This window comes from Delphinus delphis, chromosome 15 (genome assembly GCF_949987515.2).
Source record: "Delphinus delphis chromosome 15, mDelDel1.2, whole genome shotgun sequence".
NCBI lineage: Eukaryota > Metazoa > Chordata > Mammalia > Artiodactyla > Delphinidae > Delphinus > Delphinus delphis.
The window spans coordinates 65,746,431-65,771,983 of NC_082697.1; the positions used below are offsets into that span (position 1 = coordinate 65,746,431).

At 41.4% G+C, this 25,553-nt stretch overlaps 1 protein-coding gene across 1 annotated transcript in view; it reads left to right on the forward strand.

Moving 5' to 3' along the window:
- Nucleotides 1-1,639: 1,639 nt before the first annotated feature.
- LOC132438053 (acyl-coenzyme A synthetase ACSM1, mitochondrial-like) overlaps nucleotides 1,640-25,553 on the forward strand; it is a 46,864-nt gene continuing 22,950 nt past the window's right edge. Inside the window, exons 1-8 of the mRNA XM_060031851.1 lie at nucleotides 1,640-1,754; nucleotides 4,768-5,024; nucleotides 15,127-15,337; nucleotides 17,608-17,815; nucleotides 19,365-19,505; nucleotides 20,275-20,434; nucleotides 22,369-22,448; nucleotides 24,692-24,815. Of these exons, the coding sequence (XP_059887834.1) occupies nucleotides 4,833-5,024; nucleotides 15,127-15,337; nucleotides 17,608-17,815; nucleotides 19,365-19,505; nucleotides 20,275-20,434; nucleotides 22,369-22,448; nucleotides 24,692-24,815 (1,116 nt within the window). The 5' untranslated portion in view covers nucleotides 1,640-1,754; nucleotides 4,768-4,832. The remainder of the gene's footprint in view (nucleotides 1,755-4,767; nucleotides 5,025-15,126; nucleotides 15,338-17,607; nucleotides 17,816-19,364; nucleotides 19,506-20,274; nucleotides 20,435-22,368; nucleotides 22,449-24,691; nucleotides 24,816-25,553) is intronic.

Sequence of the window (25,553 nt, forward strand, 5' to 3'; positions counted from 1 at the left end):
ACACAGTTACCAGGACAATTGAAGCTGGAGAAGATTATAGAGAACTCATACCAGCTCTTAAATGACCTAGACCAGGAGTGACTTGTGTCACTTCCACCTGCAGTTCATTGTCCAAAAGTGGAATTCAATAGCCTCACCCTCACTATAGAAGAAGCTTGGACATGAGAGAGACGTGCACAATCTTTAGAGAATTCTACTGTCTCTGAGGGATGAAGGGATAATAAACTCGCTCAGTGTCCCAGAGCTGGTAACAGATAAAAGCTAGACTGAAACCCAGGCTGCCCGGCCCCAGAGCCTGTCTTCTTGACCACAATGCTGGTATTACAGTTCCACACGGGAGATCTACTGAGATCCAGAGGGCATCTTGTGCACTTTCCGCCTGTCCCCTTTCTCTTCTCAAAAGTGACTGCCTCCTCTGCTTGAGTAACAGGGTGTTTTGTACTCCATAATCTTTAGCTCACTATGGCCAGTCAGTCAGCCCTGCCTTCTTACTTGCTCCTCTCCATAAAATAAGAGTCTGTCCTGAGCAAGGATTCACCATGAATGCATTGGCCAGAAAGAGCAAGACCCACCCCTCAGAAGCCCGGCTTGCCCCTCAGCCCTAGCAGGGGTGTTCTAGCTGTCTTCAGCAGTCTTTGGTGGTGGCTTTGAGCAGAGGTATCTTTCTTCCTGGTTCAATGGAGGTTGGGAGGGAGAAGGTGCTGGGAAAGTTGCACCAGGATACTAGACATCCCCCTTCCCCTTACAACTCCACAAAATGGCTCTAGAAGAAAACGAACAGTACAAGCCACTACTTGTGACGATCTGGACTTATCCAATGCAACATCAATGTCAACCCAGTGTCTACATGCCTGGGCCAGGCACGCTGCAGACTTTACATTGTGCAAACCTTTCAGAGATCCCGTGGGACAAATCTTATTAACAACCACCCACTCCTCCACTTTTCAGATGAGAAGACAAAAGTTAGAAGAGGTAAATGGCTTGCCATGGGCCATCTTATAAGTGTCTGTGCCGGCACGTAAGCTCAAGACTTTGGGATTCCAAAGACCCTGCATCTTGCCAGTACACCACACTGTTTCTCTTAGAATTCCACGTTAGTACAAACAGCCACCATTGATTACGCCAAGCACTGTGTTATGTACGTTTCATGAATTATTTCATCTAATACTAACAATGACAACAACAAAGAGCAACCATAGGAAATAGGTGTCACTATTAGCACTCCCATCTCATAGATAAGGAAACTGAAGTGTAGAAAAAGGACGTCCACGAAAGTCAAAGAGAGCGTAAGCGGCAGACCTAACGCTTAAACCCAAATCTCTCTGCCTCGGATCACAGGCTTTAACTACTAGGCAACGCTGCCACCTGACTGTCATTGAAACGAGAACATTGGAGACCTGGGACTGGGAGAGGGGAGCAGGTTAGCTACAGAGAACTTGTGAAAGTGCTCCATTTGGCTGTATCTGTTCATTCACACTGCAAGGCCTCCCTACCATAACTGGAGATTACGTTATATAGTTTTTCTAACCGATTTTCTCTCCATGAGGGCTTGTGATTGCTTTCTGACCTGTTATACGTGAGCATCTCCTCCCCCTTCTGAATCATTCAATTCCTGCCAAGTTCTCCACCCCAGCTGTGGCCAGGAACCAGGTTCTGTTGTGTGCACAGAGAGGACTGAACTTCTGATCAGAGAGAACTGAACCCGCAAAGTCCCCATCCAAGACCTAACCCCAGTGTTTCCTAGACAGTACCAGGTAAGATGGAGGTGAATGACAGCTTCTTTCGTGGGGGGGTGTTTATATGTGTGTGTTTATCTGCCACAGGGCAGTAAAGTATATACTGAACTTAAAATCTGAAGACCCAATTTCAAATTCTGGCAGTGCCACTTACAGCCCTTGAGCATATCTTGTAACTTCTCTGACACTTCTTTTCCTTTACTGCAAAATGAGGATGGTGATATCGAGAGAGAGGGCTCAATGGGAATATACATGTGATATGCCTAGCACCGTGGCCGGCACATGGGTGATTGATTTAATGTTAGACAGCTCTGAATGTGGTGGGCTGTGGGAGGAGGGTACCGAGAGGGGCAAAAAAGACCCAGAAGTTAGACACTGGAAAGAAAACTCCATTATGCAGAAGTTTGTTCACAGTATATAAGGTGAATGCCTTTTATTAAAAAATATCTTTTTAATATTTAACATGGAAGGGGCTGGCCTCAGAATTTGCTGGGAGTTAGAAGACACCTCAACATTTACTGAGCCCTTATTCTGTATCAGACTCAGTGCTGGCAAAGTGATTTATATTGACTACCTTGCTAATCCTTGTGGAAGCCAGATAGTGGGTGTTACTACGATGCCCTCAAGTTTGGAGACATGAATGGTGGTCAAGATCACTCAGCTGGTACCCAGTGGAGCCCAACCTGGCTCTGTAACTCTAGGATCCCCTGTAACACGCTAAGGATGGTGCCTCATAAAATAAACAGCTTTTCAGTCCAAATGCTGTGAAATCAAAGCTCTGTTGCAAGAACTCTTCAAGGCACTGTGCACCAGTCATATGGGATTAGGGTCCATATAATGACCTCGTTTTAACTTCATTACCTCTTTAAAGATTCTATGTCCAAATACAGTCACATTCTGAGGTACTGAGGGTTAGGACTTCAACATATGAATTTTGAGGGGACACAATTCAGCCCATAATAAAGGATTAATTAATTTCCTCATTATTTCTCTTGGTGTTGTTTTGGTTTTTAGTCACTTATTAAGGGGTTGTTTGCACTGTCCTTGAGTATTTTAAGGAGGATCCTGCAGTGGTGTAAACACCTGTGTATAAAAATAGCAACTGAGTCTGGTTTCTTGCTCTCAGTGAGCTCATGCCTGTGGAGAGAGCTATGTGTTGGAAAAAATAGCAGGAAAAGCAGGTTTTAGAACTAGCTCTGCTACTAAACTTGCCTTGAAACCTTGGGGAAATCCCTGTCCCTCTTGGGATGTTGGCCTAGAATGGGGGTTTTAAGCTCAAATGTCGACAAGAGCTGGATAGGTACAGTAAGGGCAGAAGCAAGTAGCTGTAACAACATAGGGAGTAGTGGAAACCCTGCTGAATTGGACAACATTCCATTTAATTTTCAGCTCCAACCAGTTGGTGCCAGGTTGAAATAAAGGCCCAGTGTTGCCAGGCCTTCTGAGTTTTCAAGAGAAATCTTCAATTCACATTTTAAATGAAATCTCCCAAATTTTAAATATTGGCAATTCAAATTTTTTCCTCCAAAGGATGAGGGTCAAACATCTGGGCCAGCTGATTATCTTAGGGTCTTTCTTCCCTTAAGTGCTCTGAACAAAAGACAGTACTGTTTATTGACAGGCACTAAAAAGGAAGGGGACATACTTCAGTTCATGTGGTCTAAGGATCCACACAGACAAGGAAACTCTAAGGGATGAAGCTTTCCCATTATCTGTCCTCTTTTCTGCAGACAGTAGCAGGGTTCCGAGGGCAGCATCAGAATTAATTGGGGTTTGGTTATTGTGAGTCTAAACAGGTTGAAAATAAATTGAGTCAAGTTTTATTGATCTCTTTTATGGGGCTATTGTCAAACAGTATTATCTTATTGCTGAAACGGGGAGGAGGCTTAATTGTTTGTAGTGATGAAGTGCTTGAACCTCAGAGCTATCTGTGAAGTGGCTTTCTTCTCACAGAACAGAAGTTCTAGCTTAAGCCAATTTTCACAATCAAACTTCAAGAAGCATCCTAATAAATGAGCGTTCTGCTCCCATGTTAGAAGCATTTGTTGGGATCTGGAGTGGCAAAGAAACTCTATTTCACAGGTCAAGTGATGGATTGGTAATAGCTACCTGGAATGCTGTCCTGGGGAAAACTCCGAGGCCAGATCCCAGTCCAGTAAGGAAGGTGCTGTGATATTAGCCTCCTCTGTCCTGAGTGTGCTGGTGCATATTTGTCAGTATTTTTAGAGTCTTACGTGACAGAAACCCAATCTCAGGCAGGAAAAACTGTTGGCTCATAGAATTCAGGACAGGATATTACCAAGACAGGGGTAGAGATGCAGACGGGCCTCAGGAACAATAGTTCTGAACCAGAGACTTGCATGCCTCTGAGATACTCTCTGCCCCTTATTTCCATGTCTCTGAAATCTTCCTTGTTTTCTTCACTCATGCAGAGCAGTTATCTCCACATGACAGGAATTATAGCCACCGACAGTTTCCAAAGTGTGCGTTTCATGGCTTCCACCAAGGCGAGACTGCCTTATGTACCCTTTGGTAACAAGCACACACACAGATTTTGGAGAAGGATTATGATTAGCCCAGTTTGGATTAAAAAATCATGGGAAATGACTGCTCAGCTCTGGACCAGTCAACTTTGAACAGGGGGTGGAATCATCTAAAAATACGTTAGTGTCCATGAGAACCATACACTTGGGCTCGGTGGGAAGAGAGGTCTCCAGAGCAAGGATAACATGAGGTACAGGACTTTCAAAATGATGAGTTTCTACCAGAAAGGGGATGACCACATGGCTGCCATCCCAGGGGGTCCAAAAAGAGAAGGAGACCCTCAGAAATATGTGCCAACCTTACCTGGTAGCTATAGCCCCACCCCATCATTTTTGGCCTCATCTGGGAAGAGAAATCCCCACCTAAATCAGTAAGTTGTGCCTTCCAAATTCCAGTGAGCTGAAACAAAGTTATCACTCTAGCAGTTAACCAGGAATGTGCCTTCATTTTGTGGAAGAAGTTCCTGCTCTAATGACCGACGTATTAGCCGTCTCTTCTCAAGGCAGGTGGTGGCCTGAAATTCTGTGCCTGCTTCCTGAGGACTGCTCCACCATGCGATGGCTGATGAAGTTCCGGGTCCTCTGGGACATCCACAGATCCCGCTGTGGCTTCTACCCTGCCCCTCAGTACCTGCGCTGCCAGTCTTTGTCAGGAGCTGGAGCCCCAAGATGGAATGACTGTGATACACCTGAGGAATTTAACTTTGCAAGTGATGTACTGGACTACTGGACTCAAATGGAGAAGGTAAGGAGGCACCCATGCTGGGGGGTGAGAACAGGATTAACTTCTTGCTCCTAGTAGGTTGAGGGGCACAGAACTAAGAATGGCTTCTGGCTAAGCCTACAAGTATCATGAAAAGCTTATGTTTTGGGCTTCAGTTCTCAGCCTGGACACTTACTCAATTCTCTGAGCCCCAGTGGTTTTATCTGTGAAATGGGGATAATCTCATTTAAGAAACAAGACAGCAGGTGAAAGTATCTGGTACACAGTCAGGTAACTGTGACCAAGTGTCAAGTTCTAATCACAGGTCAGCAAGTTGATGTTGGTCTGGATTCTCACCTTCAACTACTGGAACTGTGAGTCTAACTAGAATTCATCTCATCACACTTGGGCTTGACTTCAGGCTACACCGAGAGGGAGGGTACAGGCAACCTGACTGTGCACATGAACATCTGACCATGTAACAAAATCATGTCATCTATCTTCCTATGAGGATGGCAAGTACATCTGGAGTCTTCCCTATCAACTACCTACTTGAGCGTGTGGCTTTAGGGTGTGTCCAGAGAATCCTGTCCCTGTGGTCTCTGCAGAAAAATGCACGTTCTTGGTTTGTCTTTTACCAAGAGACAGACCAAGAGGGGAGCAGTGGTGACACTAGGAGTTGGGGTAGACAGTGGGTGGTGTTCCAGCTACTAAGTCCCAGCAGGTAATGTCCACATTGTGAAAACCCACTGAACACTGTCTTTGTACAGAAGAAAGAATTCACCTGAGATGGAGTCAGAGAGTTGATGTAGTTTTAATTTCCCATGAACATACATTCATATGTTAGTATTCAAAGCTTACATGCCTTTCATAGGGACTTTTTTCCTACCTCCATCTTTTTCCTTTTTCTGAATTTCCATAATAACTCCAGGGAAAATAGAGCCCTCAGTTATGGAGAGCCTTTTTTTTTTATAGGCCATGTCAAGTACTTTGCACTTAATATACTGATTAGATGGACACTTTAATTATCCCCATTTTCCAGTTGAGGAAACTGAGGTTCCAAGGGGTCAAATAACCTGCAGAATTCACAAACCTATTAAGTGAAGGAGCAGGATTTGGGTCCAGGCTGTCTGATTCTATAATCCACTGTTTAACCTGGTCTCACAATCTGATGACGTCCAAACAGCTCTGCCTTCAGACTACAAACTGACTTTCATCACTGCCCAGACCAAAACTCTGGTTAGACCTTTTGAATCATGAGAAATGGCTGGAGAGGCCATCATTTTTTTCTGTATTTGTCTTCATAAAGTCCTTATTAGTTCACACATCAACCCCTGGAGATTATCACCATGTAAATATTTGCCCAGGGAATGCCGCGTCTTTGTTGGGTCATTGTCAGTTCCTCCATATCTCCAAACTTCTCCTACCCCCAGCATCTCCACCCATTTACATTCATTCTCACAACAGTTCTGATCTGTCTGTTTCTACTTTTCCAATTGCCTTGATCATGATCAGTGTCTCTCCAGTGACGTATGGTGTCTGACACCTAGCAATCCCTCAGTACCCCTTTGTGGGATACATTAATTTTGAAACTTGCCGTATGAGCACTGTATGGATTGATGTTGCTCCCATGGAAGACCTTCTAGAGGGCACGCCACCATAGTCCACTCTGGCTTTCTGGGCCTCCCCTTACAACTTAACAAGCGTCATTCAGAAACTGATCCGTAGCCTAATCAACAACACAACCCAAACCATAACAAACAGAATTGATTTTGACTCAATTTTCAACACATTTTACTTTTTAAAAATGTTAAGTTAGAAATCCAACATTTTAATGTAACTTTTTTTAGCATAATCCAGGCAACATACGTCCAGGGGTGGAATATAGTCACTCATTCAGGCCACCAATTTATAACCCCTGACTATCCTTGGGAATTAAACCCTATATTACTCTAGGCTCCAAGGATACTACACTCCAACTGATTCATGGAGCAGCCTCCCAAATCTATTCATGAGAGGTCACGTTCATGTCCAAAATCATTCATTCTGTCTCTTTGATACTGCATTCATTCATTCAGTTAGGATTTAATGAGTACCTTACATGTGTTTTCAGGATACAAGTTTTTTACCTCTTCGGTTAGAATTATTCCTAGGTCTTTTATTCTTTTTGATGCAATTGTAAATGGGATTGTTTTCTTAATTTTTCTTTGTGATAGTTAATTGTTTGTGTATAGAAATGCAACAGAACCCACACAGTTCAAACCTGTGTTGTTCAAGGGTCAACTGTATTTGCTTTATGCATTAGGTGCTCTTATGTTGGCTGCCTATATATTTACAATTGTTATATCTTGTTGGATTGATTCCTTTATTATTATGAAATGTCCTTCTTTGTCTCCCGTTATGCTCTTTGTTTTATTATTTTATTTCTATTTTTTTAATTTATTTTATTTATTTATTTTTGGCTGTGTTCGGTCTTTTTTGCTGCGCGCAGGCTTTCCCTAGTTGTGGCGAATGGGGGTTACTCCTCGTTGTGGTATGCGAGCTTCTCATTGCAGTGTCCTCTCTTGTTGTGGAGCATGGGCTCTAAGAGCACAGACTTCAGTAGGTGTGGCTTGTGGGCTGCAGAGTGCAGGCTCAGTAGTTGTGGTGCCCAGGCTTAGTTGCTCTGCAGCGTGCGGGATCTTCTAGGACCAGGGCTTGAACCCATGTCCCCTGCATTGGCAGGTGGATTCTTAACCACTGTGCCACCAGGGAAGCCCCGCTCTTTGTTTTAAAGTCTATTTTGTCTGATATGTGTATTGGCACACCAGCTTCTTTTTTTTTTTTTCCACTTCCATTTATATGGAATACTTTTTCCATCCCCTCACTTTTTCAGTCTGTGTATGACTTTAGATCCGAAGTGAGCCTCTTCACAGGATATAATGGGTCTTTTTTTTTTTCAATTCAGCTACTCTATGTCTTTTGATTGGAATATTAATCCATTTATATTTAAGTAATTATTGCTAGGTATGTACTTATTGCCATTTTGCTGTTTTCTGGTTGTTTTGGTAGTTCCTGTTTTGTTCTTCTTTTTTTCCTCTCGTCCCTTGTGATTTGATGACCATGTTTAGTATTATGCTTGAATTTCTTTCACTCGTCTGTGTGTGTACCTATTATAGGTTTTTGGTTTGGGGTTGTCATGACATACATATATTAGTTTTTTTTTTAAGTTGATGATCTCCTAAGGTCAAATGCATTCTAACCACCCTACATTTTTACTGTTCATCCCCATGTTTGTTGTTTTTGATGACATATTTTACATATTTTTCTTTTGCATATCCATTAACTACTTATTGTGGGTATAGATGATTTTATTTCTTTGCCTTTTAACATTCCTACATAAGTGGTTCCTGATCTTGGAGAAGTGGCCTAATGTAGGAGATGTCCTATGGACCCAGCAGCACACTCCCCTCTGGTCACCGGTGTTATATGCTCTAGGGTTATATGCTCTAGGGTCCCCCCCTCTGTGGGCTATGTGGGCCCTTCTGTTGTGGCATGGCCAACTACCGTGGGTGCACTGGTAGTCAAGGCTGGCCCCCAGACTGGTTGGCAGACATTTCCTGTCTCACGTAGTGGTTGCCAGCCTGTAGCCAGGGATGGTCCCTGATGTGGCTGGCCATGTGGCCTGGGATGTTCCAGGGCTGATCTTGGCTCACTGATGGGTGAAGCTGGATCCTGGGATAGCCGGCCATGGGGTTGGGGCACCTGGAGCTGGGGTTGGCCCACTGGTGATTGGGGTCATCTTTAGATTTAATTTAACCCTGAAATTCCTTATTTACATTCCAGAGTTGTTGTTTTTTATTTATTCATTCAGTACATATTCAACAAACATTTACTATGTACCAGGTGCTCTTCTAAGAGCTTTAATAAAGAATTTAAAAGTTATCACTATTTTTTTGTTATTGTTTTATTGAGATATAATTAAAGCATAATTATCACTGTTTTCCTAAAAAAATAAAAACCAGCAGTTTTTCAGGTCAAACTCAGCACACTAGCATGCATATCGAAATATTTAGACATAAAATCTGGGGTTTTCACTGCAGAAAAGATTTTAGTAAAGGATTTAATTTTTTTTTAATAGGTTATTAAGATTTCTATTCATCAACTTTGGAAAGTTAAATTTTTTTAGCGATTTGTTCATTTCATTCCAAATGTCATAAAGTTATTTTCTGACATAAAGGTATTAATATTTTTATTATTGCTATTTTAATGTCTGTAAGATCTGTAATAATGTACACTTTTTATTCTTGATATTTTTAATATGTTATTCTCTTTTTTTTTCTTGATAAGTCTTCCTAAGAGTTAACCAGTTTTATAAATCTTTTCAGAACCAGTTTTGGTTTTACTGATATTCTCTCTTGTGTATTTGCTCTCCATTGATTGATGCCTACTGTTATCTTTATTATTTCTTTTCTTATATCCTCCCTTGATTTGTTATTCTTTTTTTAGCTTCTTGAAATGGAAGCTTATGTCCTTACTTTTAAGCCTTCCTTCTTTTCCAATATATGCATTAAAAGTATAAATTTCCCACTTAGCACTCCTCTTAGGTACATTATACAAATTTTGATATGTCATATTTTATTACCATTCTGTTCTAAATATTTTTTATTTGCCTTTTGATTCTTCTCTGGCCCATAGATTACATAGAAATGTATCGGTTAGTTTCCTGATAGTTGAGGTGGGTTTCTCATTGTCTTCTTGTTAATGATTTCTAGCTTAATTCCACTGTGGTCAAAAAGTATACTCTGAGTTTTGAAACTTCTGGAGGTTAGTAAACATTACAAATGCAATGGAAGAGAATGTGAGTTATATCATTGTTGGGGAAAGTGTTTTATCTATGTCAATTAGGATTTAAATTCTATGAAATCTATCATATTCTATCATTAATTTACAGAAATTATAGAAATTCTACTTGTATTTCATTTTAATTAAAAATAAGGGAAATTCACATAAATTCTTATGTGTTTTAACATTCAGAAAGAATCATCTCATTCATCAATCACATGAGTAATTGATCTACCTTTCCAATTTTCCTTCTTTATATTTTAGTTAGAGATTAACAAGGAGTAGCTATGTAGGTTTTTGTTTATTTAAATCAACTGTATTGATCTATAATTTACCTAGAATACAATTCGCACACTTTATCTGATAGTTTAATAAGTTTTAGAACATTTCTACCACCTTAAAAATTTCCTTTTGTCCTTTCCTAGTCAATACCCACCCATCCCCACCCTGAGCCCCAGGTAGACACTAATTTGCTGTCACTAGCCCTTATATTTCTCTTTCCTAGGGTTTCACAGAAATGGAATAATATAAGATGCACTCTTTTGCGCCTGGTTTCTTTTACTCAGCATGTTTTTGAGATTCATTCATACTGTCTTGTGTATTACTTCTTCATTCCTTTTTATTGCTGACTTAGTGTTTTATTTTTTAGATCTATTTCTCAATTTTCCTTTGGCTTCAAACCTCACTGCATAAAACTTTAAATCTCATATCCAGTTTAAAGGTTGTGTTTTATCTTTTGAAAACATGCTAATCTTAATATCACATTATCAGATTAATTCTGAGACCCCAAACCATAAATGCTTAAGCAATATCTTCTTCAAGTTGCAAGAGTTAGGAGTCTAAACATTTGTCTGAATAAAAACAAAAATTATTTTTACCTTGATACGCCAAACTTTCTATCATTTTGTAAACACATACAGAAATATTATATAGTCTGTTCCCCTTATATAGACAGTGCACAACTAGTCATTTATACTTGCTAACATTCCTTAATCTGTTGGAGAATAATTTTTTTCATAGCACTGATTTTTCCATAGATGTGACTATATGTATATACATATATCTGTGTGTGTGTATGTATGTATATATGTATATAAGTCTTATTTCAGGTGAGACACACTCTTTTGTTCCAATCATATGAGGCAAAGATGGTAGGATTATGTTTGCACATATGTGGGAAATAATTTCTGGTAGATTATACACCAAACAATTATCAGTGTTGACCTTCAGGTGAAAATGTGATGAGAAACTTGAAGAAATTTTTCTGTTCAGAAGAAATTTTTCTGTTAGTAAGATTGTGCCTTGCGTGAACTTTTACTCTGAACATGCTTTGTTTGGGGAATTAAAAAAACTTTAAAAAATCGTTTTACTTGGGGAAAATAAAAGACTTGATTTAAACAAGAAAATGAAAGTTGTCCATAAACATTTAAAACTGTTTACATACATGTGTATATGTATGTCTTGTTCACCATTGTATCCTTTTGGTCTAAGAACAGTGCCTAAGAAATAATGAGAATTTGGCAAATATATATTGAATGAATGAATAGATACTATTATATAAATTTGGTTTTAATGTAAATATGGTGTTACTTTTCTAAATTGATATTGTATTATAAGATTGCTACTGCAAAAATATTCTGAAAGTTTTCTTGATAGGTTTTATCATATTCCATCACATGGAAGTAACAATTCTGTCGAAAGCATATAGTTGAATTCTGGGTTTTTTATCCATTTTGCCAATCTAGTTCTTTTGATTGGGGAATTTCATTCACTTACATTTAAAGTAATAACTGATAAGGATGACTTACTATTGTCATATTGTTAATTGATTCCTTGATGTCACAGTTGTGTCCCTCAGTTCATCCCTTACTGCCGCCTTCTGTATTTAGTTGATTTTTTGTAGTGATATGTTTTGATTTTCTTTTCGTTTCCTTTTGGGAATATTCTATAGATAATTTCTTTGTGATTACAGTGGGGATTACATATAACATTCCAAATTATAACACTTCATTTTAAACTAATAACAACATAACTTCATTCACATACAAAACCCTACTGTTTTCCGGTTCCCTTGCACCTTCCTATATTATGGTATTGATTTCACAAACTATATCTTTACATATTGTCTACCCATTAACATAGATTTATAATTATTTTTTATGCTTTTGTGGTTTCCATACAGTGAAAGAATAAAAAGTGAAGTTATGAACCAAAATTATAACAATACTGTTTTTATATTTGTCTTTGTATCTATCTTTATTAAAGAACTTTATACTTTTATATTTAAGTTACTCTCTAATGTCCTTTCATTTCAACTTAACTCCTTTTAGCATTTCTTGTAGGGAAAGTCTAAGGATAAACAACTCCCTCAGTGTTGTTTTTTTTTTTAATCTGAGAATGTCCTAATTTCTCCCTCATTTTTAAAAAACTATTTAATTTATATTGGAGTATAGCTGATTAACAATGTTGTGATAGTTTCATGTGCACAGTGAAGCAACTCAGCCATACATATTCTCCCTCATTTTTGACGGACAATTTTGCTAGATATAGAATTTTTGGTTGACAGTTTTTTTTTCTTTATCACTTTAAATATATAATCTCACTGCCTTCTGGTCTTCAGTCCACTGGTAATCTTATTAAGAATTTCACCTGATGAGTCACTTTTCTCTTGCTGCTTTTAAGATGCTCTCTTTGTCTTTGTCACCTGTAGTTTGATTGTGATGTCTCTCTGTGGGTGTCTGGGTTTTCCTACTTGGAGTTCATTGAGCCTCTTGTATTTGTCTCTCCATGCCTTTCCTCAAATTTGAGAAGTTTTTAGCCATTATTACTTCAGATAAGTTCTATGCTCCATTTTCTCTCTTTTTTCTCCTTCTGATAGTCCCATAATGTGTATATTGGTCTATTTGATTGTGGCCCATAAGTTTCTTAGGCTCTGTTCATTTTTCTTCTTGTATTTTTCTTTTTGCTCTTCTGACTCAATAATTTTAGATGACTTGTCTTCAAGTTTATTGATTCTCTCTTCTACCTACTCTGTCTACTGTTGAGTCCCTTTGTGAAGTTTTCAATTCAGTTATTATATTTCTCAGCTTCAGAATTTCTGTTTGGATCTTTTTGTAATTTGTATCTCTTTGTTGATATTCTCATTTTGTGCATATATTATTTTCCTGATTTGCTTTAGTTCTTTGTGTTTTCCTTTAGCTTTTTCAGTGTATTTAAGACAGTCATTTAAAAATCTTTGTCGGGGGGGCTTCCCTGGTGGCACAGTGGTTGAGAATCTGCCTGCCAATGCAGGGGACACGGGTTTGAGTCCTGGTCTGGGAAGATGCCGCGGAGCAACTAGGCCCGTGAGCCACAACTACTGAGCCTGCACGTCTGGAGCTTGTACTCCGCAACAAGAGATGCCACGACAGTGAGAGGCCCATGCACCGCGATGAAGAGTGGTCCCTGCTCGCTGCAACTAGAGAAAGCCCACGCACAGAAACGAAGACCCAACACAGCCAGAAATAAATAAATAAAATTTAAAAAAAAAATCTTTGTCTAGTAACTGCAGCCTATGTCTCTTTAGGGTCAGTTCCTGGAGATTCAAGTTGTTACTTCGAATAGGCTGCTTCTCTTTTTCTTTGTAGACCTCGTGATCTGTTGTTAAAAATTGCATATTTAAAAAAAATAGCCTCCTCTCTCAGTCTTTGCAGCCTGGCTCCATGCAGGGAAACACCTTCAATAATCTGCTCAGTACGAAAACTTAAGGTCTTCTCTGGCATGTGTCTTTCCTGGTCCTGTGCATGTGCTTTTTTTTTTTTTTTTTTCTAGTTTTGGCTGCTGTTTAAAGTTTTAATTTTCTTAAAAGTCTCCCTAGGGCGGGCTTCCCTGGTGGCGCAGGGGTTGAGAGTCCGCCTGCCGATGCAGCAGACGCGGGTTCGTGCCCCGGTCCGGGAAGATCCCACATGCCTCGGAGCGGCTGGGCCCGTGAGCCATGGCCGCTGAGCCTGCGCGTTCGGAGCTTGTGCTCTGCAGCGGAGGAGGCCACAACAGTGAGAGGCCCGCGTACCGCAAAAAAGTCTCCCTAGGGGGCTTCCCTGGTGGCGCAGTGGTTGAGAGTCCTCCTGCTGATGCAGGGAACATGGGTTCGTGCCCCGGTCCGGGAAGATCCCGCATGCCGTGGAGCAGCTGGGCCCGTGAGCCATGGCCGCTGAGCCTGCGCATCCAGAGCCTGTGCTCTGCAACGGGAGAGGCCACAACAGTGAGAGGCACATGTACCGCAAAAAAAAAAAAAAAAAAAAAAAGTCTGCGGCTTCTGGGGGACTTAAATATTCTCTTCTTTTTTGTCTGTAGTCTCTAATCCCTAGGTAACCACAGGTCTACAATTTCCACACACTGTGACATTTGCCACTGTTTTAAGATACCTCCAATATGCCATCATACCCATCTGAGCTCCAAGTCAGTCAAGACAGAAACCAGTGCCTAAGGCCGCCTCCAGACTAGCCAGAACGTTGCACACAAGTTTCAATCTTTTTCATCTATCCTAGGGGAGGGGCTGGGAATTGGGTGGCTTCCTCTGACTACACTGTACCACATCAGAGAGCGGGTGGTGCAAGAATAAGCAAAATCACCACAAAATTTCTTACCATTTTGATTATGACTTTTTATTGTTTGGGCATTTGTTGGTTGCTGTGGGTTTGTGACTCTTTTCTAAATTCCTACAAAGGCATCTTAGTCTATTGTTGTTTACTTGATGTTTTTGTGAGGGAAAAAGGCCCTGGAGTTTCCAGGACTGACTTCTTGCACCTCTTGAGGTACCTAAATTTAAAAAATAATTTCCCCAAATATTTAGGAATTAAATTATCCTCTTTTATTTTGTTGTAATAACAATAACAGCAGTAATTTTATTGAGCACCTACTATATTCCAGGCACTGTTATACACACTTGACCTTTTAAAATAATTAATTTGAACTTTACTACATTCTAGGTAGCATTATTATACCCTTTTCATAGGTGAGAAAACTGAGGCACAGAGAGTAACCTACTGTCCATGTGGAACTAGGCAGACACATGGGGAATAAAATTGTAAGTCTTCAATAAGTAACATGAAGGCTCTTCATGGTTTTATGTGACTTAAGACGAGGGGGTTACAGTAGACCCGAAGACGTTGGCTGGATCACACCTCCCCCCAACTTCTCTTGGCGCTATAAATGCTTTAAAATGGGATCTCAGACCTTGAGTTACACTCACAGCGGAATGTGACTGTGGTAGTGGATTGGCCACATTAGTGCCCCTTTCCTTTGAATCAGGAAATAACATGTAGCATATGATCCTAACCAGGAAGGCAAGAGAGGTCCAAACCCAGCCCTGTGGTGGGTGAATAATCAAGGGGATGAAGTGAAGTGGAGTTTCAGAGAGATGACAGACTTAACCCGTCGTGCAGCCAACGTCTTCACACAGACCTGTGGCCTCCAGGAGGGAGACCATCTAGCCTTGATTCTGCCTCGAGTGCCTGAGTGGTGGCTGGTGATCGTGGCCTGCATCCGAACAGGTCAGTGACCCAAGCAGACCTTTGGGCTCACCTAGAGCCAGTTTGTCCTGAAATACTAGGTGTTTTCTCTTCCCCCCAATTTTTATTCTTAACAGTCTTTCTTTTTCTCAGACTCACTCAAATATTATTTTACTCCTTCTCATCCACTCTCTCCCTTATACTCACACCCTCTCAAACACAATGTCATAATTCTCGCTCTCTCTCTCTCTCTCACACACACACACACACTTTCTCTTACACGGTCTCAGGCATTCTTGCTTCTTTATAAGATTCATCAATTGTTAATGTTTTGCCATATTCGAGCCCTCTCTCCCAGTGAGTCATTTAAGAATCAGTTGCAGACACTGTGACACCCATAAACACCAGATAAACACTGCAGCATGCATCTGCTAAGATCCAAGACATTTCCTTCACATGACCACAGCAGAGTTATCACACAAGAAGTTTAACACTGATGCAATAGAGTTACCTGATATACATCCATTGTCAAAATTCCTCGATTGTCCCAATAATGTCCTTTATAGCATTTATTTGGTTTAAATCAAAACTCCAATGCATTGCATTTAGTTGTTATATCTCCCCCGTCTCCTTTAATCTAGAATGTTTCTCTACGTTCTACACTGTCTACATGACGATGACAATTTTGAAGCGTCTAAGCCAGTTGTTTTGCAGAAGGTCCATCAAAATGTGTATTTCTGACTCCTTCTTCCTGATTATCTTCAGGTTAGACATTTTTAGCCCAGGTACTAGAAGGGCAACATTGTGTCTTCCCTGGTGCATCACATTGGGGATATATAAAGTTGGTTTGCCCTAATATCACTGATATTATCACTTTAGAAAGGTAGTATCCACCTTTGTAGAGGTACCTTTTCCTTTTGTAGTTAGTAAGTAATCTGTCGTATAATATTTATGGGACTGTGTGAATATCCTGTTCCCCAACTGTCTTTCACTTTATGGTTTGAGAATCCACTGATGATTCTTGACTGAATTGAATATTTTAATGGTGGTCTTTTATTAGAATTTTCTATTTATATCATTCCCTCTACATTTATTAGTTGGCATTCTTCTATAGAGATTTTCCTTTCCCTTTTAATTGCTTATCTATGCATTAATCTATATAATCAGTGTGGGACTCATGGATTCTTTTTCGAATCACTTCAGTTGTTCTATAATGCATGCTCATACAACAATATGTCGTGCTCTTGGTCACATATTCTCCGTCTCATGTTTTCTCACAAATAGTTGATTAATCCGTCAAGATCAAGAATTAACAGCAGTGGCTGAGGGAGTATAGAGAAGCCATGCCATCTGTATAGTGAAGAGATGGTCCATGAGAAACCCAAGACATGACTTGAGACCTCTGGGATAAGAAGAATTAAAGAGGAGTAGAAGCAAAGGACGGAAATTCCAAGAATGGTCATAGCACATGGAAATGCTTAGAGTCAGGAGTAGCCTATACGAAGAATGGTCATCTTGAAATAGAGAATAGAGTTGTGCGAGAGAAAGATGGAGAGTGAGCAGTGCCCTCAGAGTCAGGATGGGGAGTGTGGTGTTTTCCTGGAGACAGGGTCCAGGTGTTAGTGGGGAGAAGAAATGTGGAGGGGAAAAAGTCAGTGCTCTCTGGAACTAAGCAGGCTAATAATACGGAAGGTGGGTAGTAGGAAGATTCAGGACAGGGCATCTGGTGGAGAAATTAGAATGCAATAGGGGCACACAAAGACTTGAGCTAATTGTTGGTGATGGAAGATGGAAGGGAAAGTAGAAAAATTCAAAGGACATTGCAGTTAACTTTGGGTATGACGAACGAAGGAAAGAGAGGAAATTCAAGATGACACAAGGAATGATGACAACAGATGACAAGAGATTCACGATGACAGAGAAGGAAGTGAGAGGAGAAAAATGGGGGCAGGGAGGCAGAGTCAGGGACACTGTCCTACTTGTATCTTTCGCAGATCCTGTGTAAATTTGTATGGAGAAGGATTCACCTGTCTACTGGCTAGATCCATTTAGAGTAGAAATTATTAGGGCAGGCTTTTCCAATTTTAATGTGCATAGAAATCCCTTGGAGACCTTGTTAAAATGCAGATTCTGATTCAGTAAGTTTGGGGTGGGGGGTGAGATTCTGTGTCTTAGGGGGTGTTGATGCTGTGGACCATCCTTTGCATACCAAGAAGTTAAGGGATTTCTTTGCAGATAAACCAGATCTGATAAGCAAGGTTGTGAGGCTGTGAAAGAGATACCAGAACAGGCAGTTTCTTTCTCATCCCTAGGGATCGTCTTCATGCCAGGGACCACCCAGATGAAGGCCAAGGACATTCTCTACCGCCTACAAGTGTCTAAAGCCAAGGGCATCGTGACCACAGATACCCTTGCCCCAGAGGTGGATTCTGTGGCTTCTGAGTGTCCTGCTCTGAAAACCAAGCTCCTGGTGTCTGACCACAGCCGTAAAGGGTGGCTGGACTTCCGATCACTGATTAGGTGAGTTTCTGGTCTGATGAATGTGCTTTCTGAGGAATGGCAGGAGAAAGCCACTCACTGCCTAGTGCTGGTACAGAAGCAGCCAGTGGGAGGAAGCTCACCAGGTCTGAGCTTCTCTTCACAGCTATGTCACTGATTTGCTGTGCAACTCTGGGCTAGTTCCTACTCCTCTCTTCGCTGCAATTGTTTTATGTATAAAATGGGGAAATTGAACTTCTATGGCTCTCTCACTAAAATATAATCACCCCTGTGCAAAGGAGATGTGTAAAGTCAGAGGGTTATTGTGTTGCATGTTCCTTGTAGGTGGGGAATCTGAAATATTATTTTTATGTAAATAATAAACAATTAAAGAAGGTGAACAAAAGGTTCAGATGAATTTTTAAGGTGAAACTTGAGACTGAGAAAAAAATGACAGGCAGCTTTGGGAGCAAACACTTTCCATGTCCTAGGGGGTGGGTGTCTATAGGGACGCCTTGAAGGAAAAGTTAGGGAAGTGCTAAAGGTAAGAAAGACCCCTCCACCTCCAAAACTCTGATTCTGCAAGTCTTCAGGCATTTTTCATATCACACACAAACCATGCTGGATTTGTTTTCTTGAAGTAATTCCACAGTTTTTAAAGCTCTTTACTTCAACCCCCAAGGGCAAATATTACAGTGAAATCACATCTTATGCTAGATTCTAAAGTCGGAGAATTAGATTAAAATAGCTTAAACAAAGAATACTCATTAAAACTCGCCTAAATTTCCCAGACTCAGTATGGTATCATTTCTCCACAAGAGCCAGGGCTCCCTCCAGCACTGGGATTGCTTGCAGCCTCTCTGCCTGAGTACTGTAGGAAGCTTGCATTTACCATTGTAATAGGCCCGAGAAAGAGACTCTCGGCCAAGGAGAAGCTCCCCAAGAACCGAGGCCGACGGAGGGAGCTACGAATTCTACCTTCCCCCTGTAGCTCATGCTAGGGCAGATGTACATGTATACATTCCTTACACTGTCGTTCTCCCTAGCTTTCTCTTTCCCACCCTTCAACACCAAGTTTATGAGGTTAAATTCCCGTGAAGCTAGTCTGTGTAAAATACAAGGTTAGCAGTGTGACTAAAAGCATAGTATATGGATCACACTGTCTGAGTTTGAATCCTGGCTCTGCAACTTGCTGGCTATATGTCTTCAGGTAAGTTACCTAACCTCTCTGAGCCTCAGTTCCCTCATCTACAAAATGGGCATAAAAGCAGTACTTGCCTCTTAGGGTTGCTCTGAAGATTGAATGAGTTCTTATTTGTAAATCATTTAGAGCATTGTGTGGAATCATTGGAAATACTATTTCAATGTTTATTAAAGTAAAAATAATCCATCATATTTTCCCCACTTTTTAAAATGAAGAAATGTCAGTCCACCTATCCAAGTCACCCATAAACTTTGTTTGGTGCCTAATACTGGGAGTTGCAAACCCCAGTTTTCTGACTCCAAGACTCATATTGCTTCTTTTGCTTCCCCAGAGGATGGAAAAACAGGAAACATGACTTCTGTCCTTTTGTATTGAATCCCTTTGCAGATCAGAATCCCCAGTTCACACCTGTATTAAGTCAAAGACCCTGGACCCAATGGCCATCTTCTTCACCAGTGGGACCACAGGCTTCCCCAAGATGGCAAAGCACAGCCATGGACTTGCTTTGCGATCCTTCTTCCCTTCATGGTAGGAGAGAGGGCACCAGCTTAGAAGCTGGGCCACAGATCTGGGGTGAAGTGTGTATGTATATGTGTATGTGCTGGGAAAGGAACTCTTGGTGGAATTGACCCCGTGCTGTTTATCCTTTCTGCTCTCTTTGGTTCAGACCCGTAAGTGTGTGAGAAGTATAGGCTGACAGAGGCATCTGAATGACAAAGGAGGCACATTTGGGTCCTGCCTGAGCACCTTCACAGGAGGCATGGAGGAGACGTGGGTGGAAAAAGCAGGCATTCTGCAAACCACACAAATGACAAGACCCTGTGTCCCTGTCAGTAGTTCCAGGGTTTGGTGGGGAAAGATAAAATGCTCCAGCAATGTGACCTTATGTGACAGGTCCTCTCCTCTCCTTGATTGTGGACAAATCCGGCATAGAGTTTCCCAGTCATGAACTGTTAGGGAAAAATAATACCTGGAACTAAGCCACTCCAAGCCACTGCCCTAACCTGGAACAAACATAGAGGCTGAAACTGGATTAGCCATTTAATTGGTTTTAAACCAAACTCTTCTCCCTTCTCTCCATCCCCCAACTAGTAATATTCAAACCAGACCACGTTCTATATACTTTGTACCTTATTAACCAGACCAGGGGGACAGAGAAGGCTTTTTGTAGATAGTTGGTATCTGTGCTAATGATAACAACTGAGTAGCAAAATCCTGGAGGAATGCGGGTGGAGAGAAGGGAAGGATAGTATAGTAGTCAGAATAGTATCTGAGGCTAACTGTATTTTGGAGTTAGCAGGAAATTACTGCAGCTGAAGACGTCTGATGTCCTCTGGTGCCTGTCAGACACAGGCTGGGTTCTGGCTTTCCTGGGGTCCCTGCTTGAACCATGGACAGCGGGGTCTACAGTCTTTGTCCATCATCTGCCCCAGTTTGACCCCAAGGTCATTGTACAGGTAAGAAGACGAACCTTTCGATATCAACAAACTCCCAGAAAAAACTCATTTCGAGTTCAAAAACTGGATCCAACTGAGAAAATACTTGATTAGCAAAGAAGCCTCTTAGTATAACTCTTAGCATAATATAACCCTGGCTCTGGGTTTCTCAAAGTGTGAAGCACTGAATCAATCATCGTATCAGAATTACATCAAGAGGTAACTTTGAAGAAAACACATATTCCAAACCTTTCCCTAGACCTATGGATGAGACTTTGTGGACCTGGGAACCAGAATATACATTTTGAGAAATGAAAGCAAACAGAACAAGCTCAGGTCTCCTGGATCCTGGATCCTGGCTCTACCAGGGCCAGGTAGCTGGTGTGTGAATGTTGTATTTGTGTGGCTACTCAATTTAATGACATATTTAGAAACAAAGGCCTTGGAATATGACAGATCTAGTTTCGTATCCCATGATTGACATTTATTAGTGGTTTGCTTACCACTCTGAGCTTCAGTTTCCTTATCTGTAAAATGAGAGTCTTAATGGTTACTATTTCCACAAAATTGTTGGGAATATTAATGAGACGACATAGGAAAGGTGTGGAAAGTGCTTAGCCCTGAGACTAGCCCAGAGAGAACACTCAGTAAGTGGTAGCAGTTGCTGTTGTGCATACACCATGATAATAACTGAGGTCACCTGCGTGAACTCCTTCAACGTATTTCTCTTCACTTAAAAATTGTCTTTGTGTCTCCGCTCACTCCCCTGCTTTCTGTCTCAGAGGCAGACCTGCCCCTTCACCTCTCAACGTCCAACTCCCTCCCGACACCTGCTGCCGATCCTGTTCTCTTCCCTGCCCTTGTGTTTGGAGCCCCTCTCTATTAATCTTTAACTCATTAAACCTTTTCTCCTGTATTTGCAATCTCTCACTTTTCATTGACTCTACTCCCTCAGTCCATAAACATATTCAAAGTTCCTCATCCTAAGAACACCTGCCCTTCACCCTGGTACACCTCGGATCAGCCCCGTCTCTCCTCCCTTAAGGTCAGATTGCTCCACAGAACATTCTCCACTTGCTACAGCTACCGCCTGTTCCCCTAGCTCACCCCTGAACACCATAGTCATCCAAGGCTCTGCCCTCAACTTTCCCTCCCCTCTAAGCAGCTTCCTGTACTTCCATTTCTCCAGCAGGTACGTCCACTCGGGTGGCTCCCAAAACTGTCCAGTCCTCCCTCCAGGCTAGTTTCCACCTGTTTTTCTGCTGGTTGGTTAAGTTCATCTGCTCATCCCTCCAGCACCTGAAACTGTACCTCCCACTTCTCATTCCCTGCCCCTATGTCAACATCTGCCTCTCCGTCATTATTTTCTGCCTGCATCCTGCCGGTCTCTGAGGCATAAAACTGCACAAACCACAATGAATCCACCTCTCTCCTTCCCCCACCAGGTCTAATTCTCCTTCCCCTACAAGGGGTGTCCCCACAGTCTCAGTGTATTTTAAGCTTGAATTATTTCAAAGAACTGAGTCTACAAATTTACCCCAAACCCTGCATTTGAAAGTTCAATTGTTTAATTTACTTTACAATTATTACTTTCGTGTATTTTTAAAAATAAACTTTTTAAATTACTTGGTTTCAGTCTCTCGTATTGAAGATGGGAGATGATGACTAAAACGAAAAATGTTAAATTAAAATTTTACCATTCAAATTCACAAAACAAAACTTTCCCTTCATTCCCTCCCTACCCATCCCCTCAACTTAGACTTTCTTGTGTTGCTCCAGTCGTACCTGACAAATGCCATGTACGGAATTCATGCTCAATGTAGGTATACTGAAAGAATTAACAGATGAATAAATGGGCTCTCCTAGAGGAGAGGTCAGAATTAAAATGCTAATAACAAATCTATGTTTTAAATCTTAATTGCAAAAATAAAATTTTTTCTCTCCTAACTTTCTAGACTTTATTCAAATACCCTATTACCCAATGCTTTGCTGCGCCCTCTGTATTTCGAATGATTCTGCAGCAGAATTCCACCAGGTATGGTAGATGTGGTTGCGGTTGGTAACAGGAATCTTCGGGTAGGATTTTAAGTAATCTGATGCACTGTGGTCTGACTGATTTTAGCTATGGTTCTTTGAGGATACTGTGTGTGTGTGTGTGGTGGGGGGTAAATGTTGGTGGTGATATTTAGCAGCTAGTCTAATTGGTTCTTTAAACAGGATTCAGGGAACCAAACGAAACACTGAGTGAGCCTTGCATCATTGTGGGTTTTTACTTTTATAAACATTTTGTTATGAAATAAACATACAGAAAACTATATAATATATACATTTACAGATTAATGAATTGTTGAAAATAAAACAGCTATGTAACTGCTCACCGAAGGCCCAAAAATAGGACATGGCCAGTGTCCCCAGAGACCTCCTCGTGCCTCTCCATCTCCACTAAAGGAATCCACTGTCTTGGCTTTTATGGTTCATTTCCTTATTTTCCCGCATAGTTTACACAGGAAATATCCCCAGGCAAATTACTTTACTTGCTTTTGAGCTTCATGTAATCGTACATTATTCTGTAATATCTGCTTCTTTTTTCAACATTATGTTTCTAAGAAGTGTCCGTGTTGTTAAATAATGCTGGAGTTAATTTTCATTGCTGTATAACATTACATTTTATGAAAGTAGCACATTTTAACTCAGTTCTATTATTGGGCATTTGGGTAGTTTTCAGTTTGGGACTATTGATGATTAATGCTGCATTGAATTTTTGAACATGTACATAAACACGTAAACACACGTTGCTGTAGATCTTCTCTGGGAGAGGAATTGCTAGGTCACACTGACATTGCACCCTACTACCTTATTTTCCAAAGTTTTGAACCAAGGTATGCTCACCCTAGCAGGGTAGGAGCATTTCCATTGTTCCACATCTCTGACAATATTTGTTTTTGTCCAAGTTTTAATTTTTGCCAATCTGATGGGCATGTAGTATCACACTGTCATTTTATTTTTGCATTTCCCCGTGTTTGTGGATTAATTTTTAGCTCATCTGAAATCTGCTCTTTGAACCTTATGATTGTTTATGTATCTTTTAGCGACTCTGAAATTGAAATGGCTACTTCAGAATCAGAGCTAACATGTGTTAGACATAAAAGACTTAAAATACCAAGGAGTTCAATTTATGAAGATAACTGAAATACAGCTTGATTTTATTCATGAACCCTCAATCTGACAGAATTATGTTTCCAACTGTATTTCAAAGCTCATATTACAGCTACTTGTTGCCACGTTCTTGAGATGGTGAACAAACCCTATACAAATTCAACCAGGGCATGAATATTGACTCTGTTGGAGACTCTGCCCATTTTATGTACTTTGGATAAAGCTCAAGAAGAATGAGGAACATACCCTCCATGAAGCCAGCCCTGCTGTCCGTCACTACAGGCTCTGTATATATGAGCAGAGGGTGACAAGGGATTCTGCCACCTCCCTCAGCCCTACAAGCTGGCTCAGTTCAGCCCCGGGCAAAGTAGTACTAAGACCCCAATCACTTCTACCCATTTCCTTCAGGGAATCCATCATTATTTTGTGATGGTTTTTGTATTATTTATGGAAATCTTCATGGGGAAAATAGATGAGAGGATTTACATCGCACAACGTACCTAGCAAACTACTGCAAATATTCACAGCAGACTTTTCTGTTCTCTCCCAAATTCCTACTCTCAGGGAAGTTACCTGTGATCCTCCTTCTCTTCACTTACATGAACCCCGGTCTTCCTTGATGTCCCGAGCAATTCATTTCTAACCCCAAATTTGCGTTCTCCAGCCAGAAACACAAAAGGCCTTCAGTTCACATAAGCCCACTCTTCCCAGAAGGCGGTACAGTTCTATTACCATCCTAGCATATCCTTGGGGTCTTATCCCTCAGCCCTTATGGTTTACAAAAATATCCCTCTTAGCCATGTAGAATGCTTAGAATGTGTTCCAAGCACACTTCTCCCTCTTGTTACATCAACATCCTTATTCAGTCCTGATCTCCCTGATTTAACCCATTAGCCTCACCACCACCACCACCTACCCCTGCCAGGTGAGTTAACAGGTACCACAGGAAATGATTCCACTTGGACTTGACCACCAGGAAAATGCCCAGAAGGCAAGTAAGAAAGCGAAGAAGCAGAAGGATGAATGATCCAGTTGACAATGCTCTGAGCTCTCCCTGGGCCTGGGGCAGAGCGCCCAAGCCCAATCTGCGGAGGCTCTGTTGACACCTTGCCTTCCCCTCAGCCTCAGGTTCCCCACCCTGGAGCACTGCTGTACTGGTGGGGAGGCCCTGCTGCCCGAGGAGCAAGAGCTGTGGAGAAGACAGACAGGCGTTCTGCTCTACCAGGCCTACGGACAGTCAGAAACGGTAGGTGAAGGGTCCCTCTGGGCCAGTCAGGATGTGCTCGTCCACTGAGCCCAGCAGATGAGCTGAATCCTGCTATGAGTGTGTGCAGAGCACACAGCATTGCTCAAAGCCAGTGGGAGGCTCCAGAGCTCTGGCTTATTTGTCCCAAATAAATTTGCAGAAAGGACAGTTGCAGCTCATCAACTTGTCAAAAGACCCATGTGCTGAAAACTATTGGACAAAAACTTACAAAGGGGTCTAAGGACATGGTGCCACTGTACCTGTGATAATTAGTTATAATTAAGGGAGCCCAGGAGGGGCACTGGCATAGAAGGCACTCTCCAGAGACATGGAAGCCACCACTGCAAGTCCTGTCCACTTCACCGTCCCTTCCTAGGCAGCAACCACAGGAGCAGGCCGGAGCTAGCCCCGGAAGTTCACTAGTTCATTTCTGGGTGTTTATGAGGAGAGCACACAGCTTTGATGGTGAGAAACTAGCAGGAGGAGAGATCTTCTATATACACGCCACACACACACACACACACACACACACGCACGCACGCACACACACACACAGACACACACACTGTGATCCCAAAGAGGATCACTGACCAGTCAGGTGGGCGGGGCATTCAAAGAATCATGCATGTCTTGAATCTCAAGGACTTTATCCATGATAGTGTGGGCAGGTATCTCACTTCTAACACATTTTCAATGCATTTCCGATGCTGGACAGAGCCACTTTCCCCTACTTCCCTA